General features: G+C 41.4%; 1 protein-coding gene across 2 annotated transcripts in view; it reads right to left on the minus strand.

The window, feature by feature from the left end:
• Positions 1–18,812, minus strand: part of RPS6KA6 (ribosomal protein S6 kinase A6) — a 56,813-nt gene that overhangs the window by 12,045 nt on the left and 25,956 nt on the right. For both annotated transcript variants that reach the window (XM_033137103.1, XM_033137104.1), the window contains exons 5-12: positions 18,714–18,794; positions 17,938–18,017; positions 16,036–16,142; positions 15,020–15,057; positions 7,782–7,924; positions 6,891–6,961; positions 5,174–5,262; positions 2,094–2,158 (exon numbers count right to left, since the gene is read on the minus strand). In XM_033137103.1, coding sequence (XP_032992994.1) covers positions 2,094–2,158; positions 5,174–5,262; positions 6,891–6,961; positions 7,782–7,924; positions 15,020–15,057; positions 16,036–16,142; positions 17,938–18,017; positions 18,714–18,794 — 674 coding nt within the window. The remainder of the gene's footprint in view (positions 1–2,093; positions 2,159–5,173; positions 5,263–6,890; positions 6,962–7,781; positions 7,925–15,019; positions 15,058–16,035; positions 16,143–17,937; positions 18,018–18,713; positions 18,795–18,812) is intronic.

The raw sequence follows: 18,812 nt of genomic DNA on the forward strand, positions 1-18,812 counted from the left end.
ATATATTATTTCCTCATAAACGCAAACACACCACATGCAAAATTAAAGCATCAAAATGTAAAGTAGCTATTTCTCTTTAAGTTGGGTTCACCTGATTCTCTAGTGTGAATCTGAAGAACTTCCAAAAGGCTACAAAAAAACAATTCTCTGCATGCTTGAGTGGGGAAAAAAGACAAGAAAAATATGATCTTTCTCCCGACTCAATTCTTGCACATAATGGCTGAACTTGCACATTAACGCTAAGCCATGGCTTAACAGTACATGCATGAGTTGTAGTGAGCCCCAGTGAAACATTGGTTTTCTACTCTCACTTCCTCTTCTCTTCCTGTAAAGTTGGAAAAAGGACTTCCACAGAGAATGGTTTTATTCTAATAAGATATAAGGCTATGAAGATCTTAAGATGGAGACAGGAAATGTAATGAGACTGAATTGTTAATAAGTTCAAAAATATTCAGTATGGCAAGTATATCTTTGGACATTCCACTGACTGTTGGCATCCATCAACAAATGTTTGGTAAGCAAATAAAAATGATTAGATCAAAATTTGATCTAATGGTAAATAAAAGCAAGCCAGAAACAAATGAAATGAAAAGTGGAATCAAAGATGATACAGAGACTTTGGAGAAGAATATGGGTAAAGGATTGGCAGAACCAGAGGGTGAAATGGTAGAGATGGAGGGAAAAGATAGTGAAATGGAAAAGCCCTTCACAAGGGTGTTTGGAGGAAAGAAACAGCCTAATGGTGGAGTTCGATTCTGCAGGAATGGAATGAAGTCATGGATGGAGAGAGATGGGATCTGTAATCAATAGAGCTGAGAAAGAAATGCTCTCTCAGTGTACAATTTTGAGTGAAGAAGAAAGAAGGAAAAGCTATCAAACCTCTGGCCCTTTTCTTGGAAATGTTTTTTAGATAAGAATGCAAAACCACATCAAACCCAACAGGAAATAGGAACTGAAGACACTGAACTGGATGTGAATTAATGGATACATAACAAAAAAAAACCATATGGAATAATATCTCAATATATGATGACAGCGGAGAGACTTATGTGGACAATGACAGAATTTTTATTATTATTGTTAAATATGGAGGCATGATTGTTGAACTTATTGGAGGCAAAGTTGATATGTTCAATCAGAGAAAAGCCATTGCTGTCTTTTATTATTAATAATAATTAGATAAAAATTAGAGTGTGAAACGGGAAAATGAACAGATTTTATACATTTAGGACTGAAGGTTGGAAATGGCCGCTTACCTGGGGCCAGGGTGGGTGGCAGTTGTGGTGTGTCGCAGCTGCCCCTCTACTCCCCATGTGACAAGAAGCCACCTCATAGCGGCTTATTGTTTGGGGATCCACAGGAGAGCACACCATCCTCCAAACTGCCAAATCAAGAGCATGCTGGAGGCTGGGATTGGGTGGTGACCAGAGTGTATAAGTATTCACTCTGGTCTGACACCTGAATATTTAGACTGGTTGTGCTTGAGTTCAGGACCACTATGGTTTAATAATTGCTGCATTTGGAGCCAGGAAGGAATTTTCCTGAAAACAGATTGGGCCCTACTGGAGGTTTTGCCTTCCTCATAGCAAAAAGGCATTCATTGAGTTGAGATGAAGTAGTGCATCACCTCTACCTCAAGCAGGTGTGATCTCAGGATACCCCATTAAAGGGGAATAAATGGGTCTCTGTCCAGTTTAAAAGGTCATAGATTGTTTAATTAGCCAAAGGCCTGGGAGAAGAGGGGGTTTTGCCTGGTGCCTAAAGATACAGAAGAAAGGCACCAGGTGATCCTCCTCAAGCATTCCACAACTGGGGAGTTCCCACAGAAAAGACTCACTTTCCTGGAGGAGATACACGAAGAAGGGCCTCAGATGATGACTGTAGGGTCTAGGTCAGTTCATATGTGATTTCATCTCAGTCTCCCTTAATGTTTTCTTTTCTTTTCTTTTTAGAAGATAGGTTTTCTAAATAGACGCTCTAAGTACACAATGGTTGGCTGCTTGAACAATTTGATATATCCCACATTTTTATTTTTAAAAAGGCAACATTACAAAAATGGAGTGTTACATTTCAGCCTTCTTTTACGTACTCACATTCCAATCAATGGTTGAAAAGAAAGGATGTCTCTTGATTTCTTCAACCCCATCAGGACCAGCTCCTGTCATTGCAGGAAATGAAAGGTACTAAATCAAACAGCGTAAAGATAAATCTTGTGGGGCATACAAAGAGGCTTTGACTTTTAGTTTCTCAAATAGCACCTCTCTACCTTACCTAGAATATATTGGAATACCATTTCAAAACTAAGGGTTTTGAGTAATAGTTTTGAATAGCGGACTGTTGCCTCTTAACACAATTGAGTTGACATGCCTCAAACCTTGGGCACTCTCTGAATCCCAGCCTATATTTAGTAACCAAATTTAAGAGAAAGTCTGGGGATATGGAACACATCTACTTATAGTTACAGGTGGGTAGCCGTGTTGGTCTGCCATAGTCAAAACAAAATCGAAAATTCTTTCTAGTAGCACCTTAGAGACCAACTCACTGTTGGTCTCTAAGGTGCTACTAGAAAGAATTTTCGATTTTGTTACATCTACTTATAGCATTTGAAGTGAAATAAAAATTCCAGGATTGACCACATGCAGTTTTTTCACCTTCAGGTGTACCATGAAAATGAAAAACGAACCAAGATTGTTTATACCAGTATCAGGTACTGTATCCACACATACATCACTACAGTGGTACCTCGGGTTAAGTACGCTTCAGGTTAAGAACTCCGCTTAAGAACAGAAATTGTGCTCTGGCGGCGCAGCAGCAGCAGGAGGTCCCATTAGCTAAAGTGATGCTTCAGGTTAAGTACGCTTCAGGTTAAGAACGGCCCTCCGGAACGAATTAAGTACTTAACCCGAGGTACCACTGTACTCAAAATAAACAAGCCCCTGTCACAGTTATTAGCAGACTACTATAATTTTATCTTTGGGAACACAGTATTTTATTAGTGCTTTATACAAGTTAACAACAGAATACATCCCAAAGGAGCTGCATAAACTACATCAAGGTGAGGAACTTCTATCCCTCTGTAAGTTATTGCAGACCAACTCCCTTTAGCCAGAGCCTGCAAGTTAAATGGTCAAAGATGAGGAGTTTTAGTTCAGCAACATCTGCATGGCCACAGGTTCCCCACCCAAACTACATTATTTTGAATGACAGCTCGTTTTGATGAAGCAGAGTATGATTCATTATAACTTGAACACAAGAACACAAGTAGCAATTACAGTCAGGCTGTATCAGAAGACGAAAAAGAAGGGATGTGAGGACACCATCTGCCCTGTCATCTGGCAGCAGTCATTACATCAGGCTGCAGCAGAGAAAGAACAAGAAGAAATGCAGAGGACACACCACTGACTCCACTGAAAGACCAGCAGTGCTACTGAAGTTTTCCAAGGTCATTAGAACAACATGAACTCAATTTGCTTATTTCCTCCTTTTTCCAAATCTATTTTCCAGGGGAAATAGTATAACCTTTGCATAAGCCAGGAGAGACTATAAATGCAAAGCTAGTGAGACAATTGAATAGGAACTTAATATTTAACACTCAAGGAAATGCTTGGTTCGAAAGCATCTTTAAGACATATCCCTCTGTGGTTTTGCTAAGATTCAGGAGAATGAATCTTTGATAAACAATTAAAATAAGCAGGCTTTAGTTGCTTACAATATAGGCCAGTGATGGCGAACCTTTTAGAGACCGAGTGCCCAAACTGCAACCCAAAAACCACTTATTTATGGCAGAGTGCCAACACGGCAATTTAACCTGAATACTGAGGTTTTAGTTTAGAAGAGGAGATTGGCGCATCTACGTGGAGAGAGAATGGAGCAATACAGCGGTACCTCGGTTTTCGAACAGCTTAGTTCTCGAGCTGCTTGGAACCCGAACACTTCAAACCTGGAAATGAGTGTTCTGTTTTTCAAACTCTTTTTGGAAGTGCAACATGCTCTGGTCTGAGTATAACTTCCATTTTGAGTGCCACACTTCCATTTTCAGAATGAGCGAAGGCGGTATGGGCGGCAAGTGAGCAGGTACCTGCCGCCCTCCAGCACTGGGTCCCTCTGCCACCACAGCCACAACAGCAACCACCCCCTCCTTCAGCTCTGGAGGCACTGAGTGAGGGAGGGCTGGGCTGGGGCGGCAAGCAAGCAGGCAATGTCACCGCCACCCGCACCCCCCCAGCCTGCTCCTGCTTGCAGGCAAGTAGGAGTGGAATGGGGCTGCTCTGATAGGCAGTGTTGCTGCTTGCATGGGAACAGGAGCTGGATTGGGGCTACTCAGCTGAGGAGGTGCAGGCTCCATCACACTTTCCATTGAGGGGTTTGCAGCTGCACTCCCTTCAAGGGAGAAGTTTAAAGGAGCCCCCAGCTCCACATCAGATCCCCTGCAACCCCATGAAGGCAGCCAGGCTGAATAGTTGCCGAGGTTGGGGTAGGTGGAGGCAGCCCAGAAGCTACATCTGAGAGCCCCTGAACCACATGAGGGCAGCCAGGCGATCCTCAGCTGAGCTGCCCGCTCCTGCTCCTACTTGCATGCAAGCAGGAGTGGAGGTGGGGAACTCTCAGAAGTGGAGCGGAGTGGAAGCTTAGCTGCCCGCACCCGCTCCTGCTTACGAGCAAGCAGGAGCAGGGTGGGGATCTCTCATAGGTGGAGGCTTCATGCTTCCCAGCTGAGAGTTCCCCACCCTGCTCCTGCTTGCACACAAGTAGGAGCAGGATTGGGCAGCTCAGCTGGGGAGTGTGAAGCCTCCACTCCACTTCTGACTCCGCTCCCATTGGCCCCGGCTGGAGGATGTGTAAAGCCTCAACCTTGCAGCAGCAGGAGGAGGAAGGTGGCTGTTCAGAACTCTCAACACAGCGCGCGCTTCTGGGTGTGTGCATTGCACTGTGCCCTCCCCACCCACAGTGGAGGCTCCCCAAGGGAAAGTGTGCAGCCTGGACACCCCAACGCCCCATCCAAAGCGCTTCTACTCAGGCACAAGTTGAGCTGAAGACTCGACATGCTGCCCTTGCCTTCTGCCAGCTCTGTGCTGGGGCGGCGGCGCGCGTGCCCACAGAGAGCGCTCTGAGTGCCCCCTTTGGCATGCATGCCATAGGTTTGCCAACACTAATCTAGGCAATACAAACTTACCTAACCTATTTGAAGGATTCCTTTTAAACAACATCCGGAGAAGACTTTGAGCTTCAGTACTAAGAAACTGTGGCATGCCTAGTTTTGCTCTAGAAAAAGAGAGAATTCATATTCAAAGTATACTCACTAATTAAATAAAACATAGACTATGATCTGTGCAATACACATCAATGCAACAAGGAAGTATACAGTTCAATTCAATTACCCTAAAAGAGCACATTTAAAAGGGGTTTAACTATTCATGTCATCCACTTTCTATATTGCATCTTACACAGAATTGCATATCTGCCATCAAATGCCAACAGTGCCCTTCAGCTCTCTATATTGGACAAACAGGCAAACCCTACGCCAAAGGATAAATGGACATAAATCTGATATCAGGAATCACAAGACAGAGAAACCAGTAGGAGAACACTTCAGTCTCCCAGGACATTCTATACAAGATCTCAAAGTAGCTGTCTTACTACAAAGGAATTTCAAAAATAGACTGGAAAGAGAAGTTGCTGAATTGCACTAATTACCAAACTTAAAACCATGGAGAGACCTGGTCTGAACAAAGACATTGGATTCTTATCTCATTATACATGACAAAGCTATCTTTAGCCATCTCACCCCTTGCCTTTTCCTGTAAGACCAACTGCAGTTGTTAACAGTCGTCAACAGGTTTTCCACACCTATCAGACAATCACCCATTCCCACCACCCTTCTGAGTAATACACCTCCCCACTCTCTCACTATATATAAGGGTCTGGTGACTTCTGTTTCAGTGTATCTGAAGAAGTGTGCATGCACACGAAAGCTCATACCAAGAACAAACTTAGTTGGTCTCTAAGGGGCTACTGGAAGGAATTTTTTATTTTGCTTTGCATATTCTTATTCATCTATTCCAGATAAACAAACAATATGCTGGGAATACAATTATCCATTATGCTTTCATGAGCTGACTATTTAATCAGAGTTCTTTGCGAAGCTTTTCTCCCCATTCCGTAGTCCAAAATCATTGAGCAAGTCACCAGAACAGATGCCCATTCCCTATGCAGAATCAAGTCCCAAAAGCATTCACTGTGGCTGGAGAGGGGCAAGAATCTAGTATACAATCTGGCAAGGAAAAGTGATGAACAAGAAATATATCTGATACTATACAGAAGCTTTTTAAAAAGTGGGGGGGGGGTGGTGGTAGAGAAATGAACAAAAACCTGCCAGCATCGCCAGAGCAAGTTTCTTGCAACACTAATTCTAAAGAATAAACCATTTGAATGTAAGTTTAATAAGCAAAGACCCTCTAAAGCAGGGGTAGTCAACCTTTCTATACCTACTGCCCACTAATGCATCTTTCTTGATGGTAAAATTCCCTTACCGCCCACCAGCACTCGATGGAAGGAGGATTCAGCTTGTGCCGTAGAACCCCCTACCGCCCACCTAGAATCCTAAAATGCCCACTAGTGGGCCGTAGCAACCAGGTTGACAACCCCTGCTCTAAAGCATAGAAGACATTAAAATTTAAAGAAAATGCCATCTCGAAAATGTAATTTGTTTGTTGTAGAATACATTTTCTAATCATTTAGGTCATGAAGAAAACTGTATTTTTACTCTATATTTTCTTTCATTCAAGTTAAGGATTGTTATATGGTATTAGTCAAATATAATTTGTATTATACTTTCTAAGTTGGAAATACTTAGAAATAGAAATATTTTGAGATAGAGGACAAATACTTACTTGAGTATCATATTCATAGTTTCATTTCGATCTTTACCTTGAAATGGTAGTGTACCAGTAAGCATTTCAAACTGGGAAAGAAACAGCCAAGATCAAACTTTTAGAAAATCTAATTGTAATTTGGAGGAATTTTGAACTGGGGGTAGGAAAGCAGCAAGAAATAATAAAATAGCTAGACGTGGAATTTATGTTAAATTGCCCCACTAAGTTTGGAGGGCCATTAGTTAAAATGCAGCAATACTATTGGCAATTGATAGTTTATTCAGCCATAGCACATACAGACATACAGTGGTACCTCGCAAGATGAATGCCTCGCTAGACAAAAAACTCGCTAGACGAAAGGCAGTCGCTAACAAAAGGGTGACTCGCAAGACTAATTTTCCTATGGCCGTGACTCGCAAAACGAAAACGTTTTGTTATTTTTTTCCGTAAAACCGTGCTTCCTCCGACTGTGCTTTGCAAGACGAAATTGCCGCTAGACGACAACACTCGCGGAACGAATTAATTTCGTCTTGTGAGGCACCACTGTACTTATTGAATATTCCAACAACAACAAAATGTCCTTGGCTAAAATTCAGTCCAAAAAAGCACAAAGGAATATAAGATTCTTCAATCAAATGGTTATGCTAAAATGTATTAAGGTTTTCCTTGTCAAAATATTGTGTGGTGAAATGTTTTTTGTTACCGTACTTTAGTTATTCAACACAGAAAATAACTACAAATTTCACACAGAAGTTAAGTATATTTTAAAACAAAAACTTTCTCAGATTTTAAGCTGGGCAATATAATGCTACATCAAATCTCTTGACAATCACAAAACACGTGGACAGTGGCAACACCACGCAGCACATCTGATTGTCATGTAAAATTAGGTAATGAAATATACAGTACCATAAGAACACCAAATGACCACCAATCAGCACTCTGGTTGTGGCCTCGTCTGTTTACAACTTCAGGAGCCATGTACTCTACAGTACCACAGAAAGAATAGGCTTTCTTTTCTTGATCCACAGATTCTTTGCTGAGGCCGAAGTCTAAAAAAGTATTATAAAACATTTCACATAAAGAAACTTTGTGCCATAGGGGTTGCAAAACATTATAAGCTTGAACTGTGTATTTTTTAGGAGTACGTATACTATCCTATAGCCCATAGGACAGAAAAAATGGGATGCAAAACAGCTGATCAAGGAACTCTCAAATTAAACAGAAAAATAACTGAAACATATGCAAACTGCATGATAACACGATATTCTTTTTACTGTGTTAGTTCCTGTACTATAATGGCTTCATGTGCTCAGGGTTATTTAATATTATATTATTGGCCTAAAGGCAAAATGATGGAAGATACAAACAAAGTGGTTGCCATATAGTTCCACTAATTTATGAGCTTCAATGACTCATGTAAATATTAATAAGTCACCCTTGGCTTACTATACTTTTAACAAAATTAAATAGTTTTTTTTAAGTGGATCTAAAAAAAAGCACTATGCTGGAAGACTGAACATAATCTGTACATACAATATAACATTTATTTTCAGGTATGCTTTCAGTGATGCTCATAATAAATGCACACAGTGAATACAAGGACAGCACAGTTTATTAAATAAGTTGGCCTCCTAACAAAACATTCTATATACACGCAGGTCCCACTACTGTATCTGCCCACGTTACCCGCAAATTCACTTATCTGAACACAAGGAATTATGCCCAAATCTTGCTATATACACAGCTGACTCAGAAATTCCAACAGCCAGAGTTTGCTCATTTCCTTATTTGTTTGTGCTTTGCTCATCAGTGGCAGCCATTCTGGGGCAGAAATCATGGACAGAGGGAGGGGAGAGTGAGATAAGACAAATCAGAGAGCAGGAGAAGTTGGACAAATCAGTTTTTCCTTTGTAATTCTTTTGCTGGTTGGTTGCTGCCATTTTAGGAAGAAACCATGGTGGGGCGGGGCAGAAAAAGATCATGGATTATAAATGTTCTCATAGGAAAAAATTGGAAATCATTAGCTCATTGTGTGAATGCTCACCCAACAAATGATTGCCTGGGAACTGTAAGTGGGATCTGCGTGTACAAACCTCTTGCCAAATTGTTGCCGTACAATGTAACATGAAAATGTTCATCAATGGCAAAGCTATTACTGAAAAGTCTCATTTTTATCTAACATAAGGAATTATGGCTGTATTTTTAAAGCCATGTAGAAACATGCCAGTAGCAGCTCATATTGACAAAGCTGCTGCTTGGTTTAAAATCAGTTTGCCTCCAGCTGGTGTGATTGAAGTTTCAAGGAAAGAACAGGTTACAAGAATAGATCATGTCCAGTTTTCTGTAAAGCTTTTTCAGACCATTTTTAACATGGCTTCCACCAGTGTCCAGAAGCACAGTCTGCAAGTTAATCCAATGGTACAAAGGCAAATCCAGCCAAGAAAAAGTAAGCGGAGTGTGTGTGTTTGTGTATGTCCACACATGTTTAACTGTCATCTGTAATATTGTCTCTCCCCCCCTCAGGATTTAGTTTAAAGCTCTCCTGATCAGGTTCAAGGGACTCTTAGCAAACATATTCTTGCCAACTGCTATGAAGTGCAGCAAATGCCCGTTTAAAAGTTCACATCATAATAGCATTCAAACATAATATCATACAATCATATTATTAAATCAATCAGCCATCTCATTCAATCATACAATCATTCAAAATTATAACAACATTGTGATACAATGCAATACAATCATAATATCATACAATTACATAATCATAGACACACAACACCATACAACCACACAATCAGATCAATATCACATAATAATAATATTTCCCAATTACAATGCCATCATCAAATATCATAGCCCTCACCTCCCCAGCCCACATACCCCACCCCACCCCAGCTGGCCAATGCAAAATGAATTTCAAGGAGAGGGAAATTAAGCCTCTCCCATTTTACACTGGTCATCAGCAACATGTCTTGGAGGAACTGGATATAGGTTAATTTCCTTCATTAATGATCATATGAAATGACTGGATGATTGTACAATATGATAGTGTGACATTGTGATGGTATGATATTGTTATATTGATTGTATAATTGAGTGACCATATGATATTATGAATGTATGATTATGCTATTATGATAGTATGATATCATGACTGTATACTATTATATGATATGATTGTTTGATATTATGATTGCATGATATTATGATTGTATAATTTGTTTTAGCTCCTTGTGCCCCTTTAGAACAATACATTTCACAACTTAATGTTGTCTTCTACAAAGATTCATTGACTTTGCTAACAATGCCACACCAAAAGCTGAGTAAGCTTGACCAAATAACATGTTTTCTCATTTCTTTTGCTGTGGCTATGTGAAATACTGCCAAAATTCACTCATAAATGCCTACTTTGCTTTTTTGTCCCTTATAATAAAGCTGAAGAGAATTTAAAGTGTGCTTGCAATTTTCAACTATATTTTAGCATTTTTTTTCTATTAAAATTGCAGCCTGAAAAATAATGCAATATTCCCCTCCATGACAGAAAGAACATTCTGTTCTAAATTCCAATTCCCCTACAACTTCAGAAGCAAGGCAAAGGGACATTCCAGACCCATCCAAAGAACAAGACCCACCAACTGCTATTCAAGAAAGAATGCCAGCAAGTGAAGATCAACCAGGCCCAAACTGGATATACAGTGAGGGGTGGGGGGGAGTATTCAATCCCCTGCTAAATTTGCCCATTTGCCCTCTGACAAAGAAATGACCAGTCCATAATTTTAATGGTAGGTTTATTGTAGCTGTGAGAGACAGAATAACAACAGGAAAACCCCCAGAAACCCAGAAAAGTCAGAGATTGATGTGCAATATAATGAGTGAAATAAGTATTTGATTCCCTATCAACCAGCCAGATGTCAGGCTATCTGGTATCTTCACTGTATGTAATGAGCTGAGTTTAGAAGCACCTGCTGTAAGGGAGAGGTCTTACCTGTAATCCCAGCTTGTTACAGTACCTGTACAAAAGACAGCTGTCGACAGAAGCAATCAATTCCGCAAACATGGAGGGGGACATATTATGCTTTGGGGGCTTTTTCTGCTAAGGGGACAGACACCTTCACTGCATCAAAGGGATAATGGACTGGACCATGTATGGTCAAATCTTGGGTGAGCACCTCCTTCCCTCAGCCAGGGCATTGAAAATGGATTGAGGATGGGTATTCCAGCATGACAATGACCCAAAACACACAGCCAAGGTAACAAAGGAGTGGCTCAAGAAGAAGCACATTAAGGTCCTGGAGTAGCCTAGCCAGTCTCCAGACCTTAATCCCATAAAAAAATCTGTGGAGGGAGCTGAAGGCTTGTGTAGCTACACATCAGCCTAGAAATCTTACTGACTTGGAGAGGATCTGCAAAGAAGAGTGGGACAAAATACCTCCTGAGATGTGTGCAAACCCGGTGGCCACCTACAAGAAAAGTCTGACCTCTGTAATTGCCAACAAGGGTTTTGCCACCAAGTACTAAGTCATCTTTTGCAAAGGGATCAAATACTTATTTCACTCATAATAATGCACATCAATCTCTGACTTTTGTCTTCTGGGTTTCTGTGAGTTTTCCTGTTGTTATTCTGTCTCTCACAGCTACAATAAACCTACCATTAAAATTATGGACTGGTCATTTCTTCGTCAGAGGGCAAACGGGCAAATTTAGCAGGGGATCCAATACTTTTTTCCCACACTATAAAGACATGCTTAGAGGCCAGTACTTTGTTCAGCTGACCAGAAGTACTGATCTTTCACCTCCCCTTGTCCCTTTTCTCCTAGAGCCATTCTCTTGCTTTTTCTTCTTCTTTTCTTTTTAACTGAGGTGAACCACTTTGGGAGAAAACAATTTTCTACAAAACGTGACAAAAATAAGGTAAATGTAAACCATTCAATGGAACCCAAACAGGGATTTTACCAGCTCCTCCCTGCATACTATTTTTCCTGTTTTTCCAAGAGCAAAAATTGAAAATTTTGAAGGGCTCAGATGAATTTTCTCTCTTTTGGAATGACTGAAAGACTAAACTCAGATTGTTTAGTATGAAGATACTTAAGGCAATCTACAATGATAACACCTCTACCTCTACTTATGCAGGAGTTATGTTCTGGGGATCACACGTAAAGCCAAAAGCATGTATAGCCAAAACTCATTGGGTTCAATGGCAGGTGGGATTGCCAAAGTAATTCTTCCTGCAACCGTGCTCCCTTTTCATTTTTTTAGTTCCCCCGACAAGTGTGTAAAGCTGAATCTGCATAAATAGTACTTCTATAGACGCATACAACATTTAAATCCGAGGTGCATTTCTGCACTTATACAACATTCCATCTACATGAGAGAAGGGTACTATGTCTTCTTCCTGCTTGTCTTTGGTGACCTTTGATACACTTTGGAGATACTAGAAGCAAATATTCTGTGTCTGCTATCATTCTGACATAATCCCTCATCTGTCTCATCAAACAACTGTGACACACAGATCCTGATACAAAACTAAGACATTAATACTTTTGAAGCTACAATCCTTTGTGTGCTAACTTGGGGAAAAACAACACTAAACAGAGTCTTACTTCTGAGTACACATGCAGTGGATTATTCTGTAAATTTCAGCAAGATATCAGAAGGTATCCACCAATGAGTTCTTAAATAACTAAATGGTCAAACTGCTGAGCTTCTATTTGAAATATTTCCACCTGATTTATAAATTTCACCTAAACTTTACAGTTACTTTGTTTAACTGCTTGGGTTTTTTGCTATTTTTACTTTATGTGTCTTTTTTAAAATAAACCACTGTGAAGAAAAGTGTCTAATACATTTATGAGTTGAATATATATATATGAGGGCAATCTCAATAGCAAATGAGCAATGTACAACAAATAGAAACTATGCCTGACAAACTGGGCCATTAAATTGGAACATAATATCTGCTTCCATCAGAAGCAGAAGTACCGTATATTCCGGCCAATAAGACGACTTTTGAACCCCGGAAATTCATTTCAAAAGCCTGGGGTCGTCTTATACGGCGGATACTAAAATACGGTGGGGGGAGCGGACGCCCGTCAGCTGCCGCCACGCTTGGCCCTGCCCGGCGGAGCGTGAGTTCGGCATTCCCGCCCACTCCTCCATGCCCTCTGGCTGCTGGGGCCTGGCGGAGCGTGAGTTCGGCATTCCCGCCCGCTCCTCCGCGCTCTCCGGCTGCTGCCCCACACGTGTGGGGACGAGTTCGGCGTCCCCACGGCGCCCGTACCTCCTCCTCACACCAGTCCTCCTCTTCGCGTGCTCCTGCTGGTCTTCCAAAAAAGGCTGAGCCGCTTGGGCGCTCGGCCGGCCGGGAGGGAAAAAACAGCAGAAAAGCCCCACAAACGTGCTCCTGCTGGTCTACAAAAAAGGCTGAGCTGCTTGGGCGTTCAGCCGGCGGGGAGGGGGGGAAACGCAACTCACACCAACATACAGGGAGGGAGAGGGGAAGGGAAAAAATGCAACTCACAACAACACACAGGAAGGGAGGGAGGAGGAGGGGAGGGGAAAAACACAACACACGCCAACACACAGGGAGGGAGGGAGGAGGAGGAGAGGGGGAAAACGCAACACACGCCAACACACAGGGAGGGAGGAGGAGGGAGGGGAGGCTCTTCTTGGGCTTCTGATGCAGGGGAGGCCGTCGGAGAGCCTCCCATCAGAGCGGCAGCCGCTTTGGCGTCCCCGCCGCTCTCACCCGGCTCTTCTTGCACCGCCATGGGCTGGGCGTGGGCGTGGGCGGCGAGCGCGATGGGCTCCTGTGCAACGAGAGGGGAGGCTCTCCCCGCTGCTCCAGCCGCCGCCGCCACCTCAGCCACCATGAAGCCTGGGCTAGGTGAGTATACCCCAAACTCTGTTTTTTAACATGAAAAGTTGGGGGTCGTCTTATATGCCCAGTCGCCTTGTACGCCGGAATATATGGTACCGTAGATTAAAAGAATCATGAGGATATTAAATTGTACTTTGGGGTTCTGACCCACTAAAAAAATGCAGACAAGAACTGCTTCTACTTCACTGTTGAAAATCCTTTCAACTAGTATCCAAGGGTACTATTGCAAAAATAGAAGACATTTCCTTTGGGCAACTGAGGTCTCAATTTCAGAGACCCCTCTTCTTTATGCAGCCTCTGAGCTCCAATGCCATTCTGTTCAAAGTGACTCCTTACAATAATCAGATGATTTTGCAGAAGCAAGGCATTGGTGAAAATTATATTGAATTCAGAAGCTAAGCAAATATATTAAAACATATTGTTGCAGAATAAGTGCTTCGGCCCTATATGACCATCTCCACCCCCATCATTCAGCCAGGACAATGAGGTACCACTCAGAGGGCCTTCTAGCAGTTCCCACATTGCGAGAAGGGAACCAGGTAGATTACCTTCTCGGTAGTTGCACCTGCCCTGTAGAAAGCTCTCCCATCAGGTGTTAAGGAGGGGGAATCTACACACATAAAAACACTGTGAAAATGTTTTTTTTTAAAAACGTTTTGAAAAAGACATTGAATTTTGCATAACTCACTGTTGCTATCTAGTGTCACATTTGTATATTGCACTTTACAACACATCTAAAACGTTTTATTTGCAGCTGTGTAGCAGAGTCCAGAGATAAACAATTATATAACTTTCCGTAGACATCTGAAGGCAGCCCTGTATTGGGAAGCTTGTAATGTTTGATGTTTTCTTGTGTTCTTTTATATTCTTGGGCAGGGTACAAGAATGAATGAATGAATGAATGAATGAAATTCTAATTCTTCTTCTTCTTCTTCTTCTTCTTCTTCTTCCCTGATTTAATTAAAAAACTCCAAGTGTGCAACAGTCAACAGGATGGTATATGAGAATAGGTGAGCTTGCTGGCTAGGACACTGGAGGAAGTCACAACAGCTTACAACCTGGCTAGAAGAAAGTCATTCCTGGCTATATGCACAAGATCCTGGCATACAATAACCTCTAATACTCTAAGTCTAAAATGATTGAAAATGCATAAGAAAAAATGCACATAACAACAGCTATGAAAAACTCAATGCAGTATCTCCTACTACAACTTTTCAAGATATTTAGATAAATATAAAAAGTTATATTGGTAAATTCCACCTACCTGTTAACTTGATATGTCCTGCTTCATCAAGCAAAATGCTGAAAATTAAAATCCACATTCACCAATACACATAACAGGATAATTTAAAATACTGTACATTTAATTTAGCAAATGAAATAATAATTAAACCAATATTATTTATATACAGGCGTCGTCGTCCCCAACCTTATGTGGAGGTTATGTTCCCAAACTCCGCACATATATGTGAAAAATGGAGGGCACTTTTGAGAGAGGCTGGGAAACGGCTCTCTCTCAGCAGATCCCATCCATCCCATCACTCTTCCCGGGCGGCTATGTACCCTTGGACATGCATGCCCTGCCTGCCTCCAGTGACCAGAAGGTTGAGCTGTGGGTTGGTGGCTGGGTGGCTCCTGGTGCCCAACACTGCTGCTGGGCTTCTTGGCACTCTCCCTATTAGTCTTGGAAGTTGCTGGAGACTGTTTATTTTTTATCTAATTTCTCTCCCACCCCTCAATAAATAATGTTGCTGCCTATTTGTTGGGTGGCAAGGGAGAGGGTGATCAGAGGATGGAGGGACTCTCAGATTCTGTCCAAGGAACAAAACTGACACAAGCGAGTGAGCGAGTGACGGGCAGGTGGGTGGGGGCATGGAGCACCCCCCACCCCACAACGGCTCTACTGCCGAGGAAGAAGAAAGACAAGGAGGGTGAGTTAGTGGAGGCGGCAAGACAATCAGAGCGGCCATGCAAGCTGTTTTCCCCCACTCTCCAGGTCTCTCCTGCTCTTTTCGCAGTGTTTTGGCACCATTTCCTGGTTTAAATCATTTATTTATTTCACGGTGATGCGTCTAAATATGGTCGCACATGAGTGGAATGCGCGTAAGTGGGGGGGTGCCTGTATTATATTAACAAATATGCAATACTCTATTTTCAATATATATTAGAAGAATAAAATATTTAAACTTTCATGTGATTCTATATTCTGATTACAAAAAAAGGCAAATAAATCTTCGAACAAGAGTACTGTAGTAACGGATAAAATACATTTTACTTTACTTTTCTGGCTTCAGGTCCCTGTACACAATTCCCAAGCTGTGCAGATGATCCAAAGCAAGGGCCAGTTCTGCGAGGTAGAATTTCACATCTTCCTCTGTAAACATAACCTAATAAGAACTATATAGATTTACATTCTGATCTTGTTAAATTTCTGCATATCTAAGATGACTATAAACTCCCATAAGATCTAAAAATCTGTGATGCATGTATTCCCCATAATCCAGGATGATGGGAGCTCAGGCTGTATATAGGCCATCCGAAAAGACAAGCTAGAGAGGGCTAGCATAAATCCTGCTAGCTCCCAATGGAACAGATATTCAGATCATTCTTCCTTCTTCCCCTCACCCCTGCTAAAAGATGACTAGGGTGGACAGAAGGGAAGTAGAATGATGCTAAACTCCCTAACAGATCATCATGTGCTCAACTTGCACACCCACTCCCTCCACATGAAATAAAGATCTGAATACAGTCCAGATACTCCTTGGTATAAAAATGCCGATAACTGATTTCAGAAAACAGCCATTTTATAAAAAAAATATTTTGCAACTTGGAATGAAGTAGGTAGAAATGTAAATGCCAAAGTAGTATATATGAAGTATAAAAATATTTATAGAAACAGGTGGAAGAGATCCAAAGCAGAGTCAAGATTTTCATTTTCTCTTGTTCCGAGGGAAAGTAGATACTTAAACACACATTCCCGTTTTAGGAATGAGCAGTTGTAAATGGGAGGCATATTTCTCAGTCCATACTGTATACTGAACGAATTACAGGACAATCCTATGTATACAGGCGTCCCCCCACTTACGCGGGGGTTACATTCTGGGGCCCCGCACACGTAAGTGAAATTGCATAAAATGAGGAGCACCCCACTTTATTAGGGAGGGTGTGCAGGGAGGAGAGAGAGAGAGAGAGAGAGACTAACCCCGGAATTTGTCCAGGGCTGCTGCCAAGCCTGTCTCAAGTCCGTCTGTGTGCCCGAGGGGAACCAGTGTGAACAGTGCTGGCAGCTGGCCACGGGGAGCAAGGGCCGATAAGAGCACCCAGCAGAACTAGCGCCAGAATGGGGATGCGGATACGCGGCGAGTGGCAGGGAGAAGGCACCTCCCAACCCCACTTCAATTGAAGGCTGTCTTCCCTTACTCAGCAGAAGCCCAGAGCGACTTCAGGGCAGAAGCCTCGAGCAAGGGAAGGTCTGTCTGTCTGTCTGTCTGTCTGTCTGTCTATCTATCTATCTATCTATCTATCTATTGGCTACCCACATAAACGTGGTCGTGTATGAATGGGATGCACGTAAGTGGTGGGGTGCCTGTACTTCCCAGAAACATCCTACAGATTGAGTGTGCATAGGATTATAGCCTTTAGCTCATAAAAACCAAAGAAAGTTATTTAGGTCTAGAAGGGGGGAAAACTTTTATTGGCACAAATCAAGATGTCACAGAGATGTGGCACAGTTCTGAGTTCTCCAGAATTCAAGATCATGGAGCAGAATCCAGAAGCTGACCTCATGGTTACTACATCAGCCTTATTTTTGTACTCTTTTGTTTTTCTTCACTCTTGTCACTCCCTACCTTGTGCAACATCTTGCTTGGTGAACAGTCCTGGATAACTCAAAAGCTTGCCACACTTCTGTGACATTTTGTTTGGTCCTGGTGAATGTTCTTCCCAATCGTGAGTTCAGGAGCCTTACCCAAAACACACCCATTACTGGAAACTCTGCACATTTAATTAAATAGGTCCAGCTACTTACAGTTTTCTAAGTTGATATGTCTTTATGATATATGTACTAATGTATAGTCAATATATATCATGCAATGCATGATAAAAATGTAAAATTACGACAAGATAGTCCATTTTGCCTAATGTAAATATTAATTTTGTTTTCAAAATTATAGAAATACGTACCTCTTTGGATAATCTTGTGAACACATCTCCTCCCCTGAGAAAATCCAATATTAAATATAGCTTCCCTTCAGTCTGAAAAGCTGATTTGAATAATCATAAGAATACTTCATCAAAATACTAAATTAATACCCACATGCTTATCTAGAACTCTAACTGTTTTAATACTATTTACAAATTAAAAGTACTCAAGACTTTTTCTACAGCAAAGATCTAATTTTGTATCCAAATTTACAATTTTATGCCTTTAAAAAAAGCAGACAAAAGCCATGAAAGTTAAATTCATCACATGCTTGCATTCTTATTTGCATAAGTAGAAACCTCAATCTAAATTCAACTGAAATTTATTGAGACAGGAAAGCAAACGTAACAAATAGGCTTCATGAGGGAGTAGAATTAGCACTACAATTTGGTCATGTTGAGGCATAAATTCCATATTTAGGAGTGTGGTCACAGGCTACCAAGATGTCATACATTATCAGTGGTGTGAAGGGTCCTTTTAAAAATAGCTGCTTATAAAACTATGCCTATTTCAAGATTGGTCAAGAACAATTTTAAGACAGACCAAATAGTGCATTAAATGTCTCATTCAGTCCAGGGATTGATCATTGTTAGTTTCATGCATGTTCACTATCAGTTTATCATGCGTCCATTCATAATTAAGTGCTATTTTGCTTTCCCATCAGTCAGCAAATTCCCCCCCAAAAAAAAATCTGTAAGAAAATGCTTACTAGAATTTTCATTTAAATATTCATTTCAATGGAAACAAAAATACTCACCATAGTGCAGTTTGACGATAAACGGATGATTTACTTCTACTAATATATCTCTCTCCATCTTTGTACGTACTCTATCTCGAACTGCAAACAGAAATGGCT

This window comes from Lacerta agilis, chromosome Z, assembly GCF_009819535.1.
Source record: "Lacerta agilis isolate rLacAgi1 chromosome Z, rLacAgi1.pri, whole genome shotgun sequence".
Taxonomy (NCBI): Eukaryota; Metazoa; Chordata; class Lepidosauria; order Squamata; family Lacertidae; genus Lacerta; species Lacerta agilis.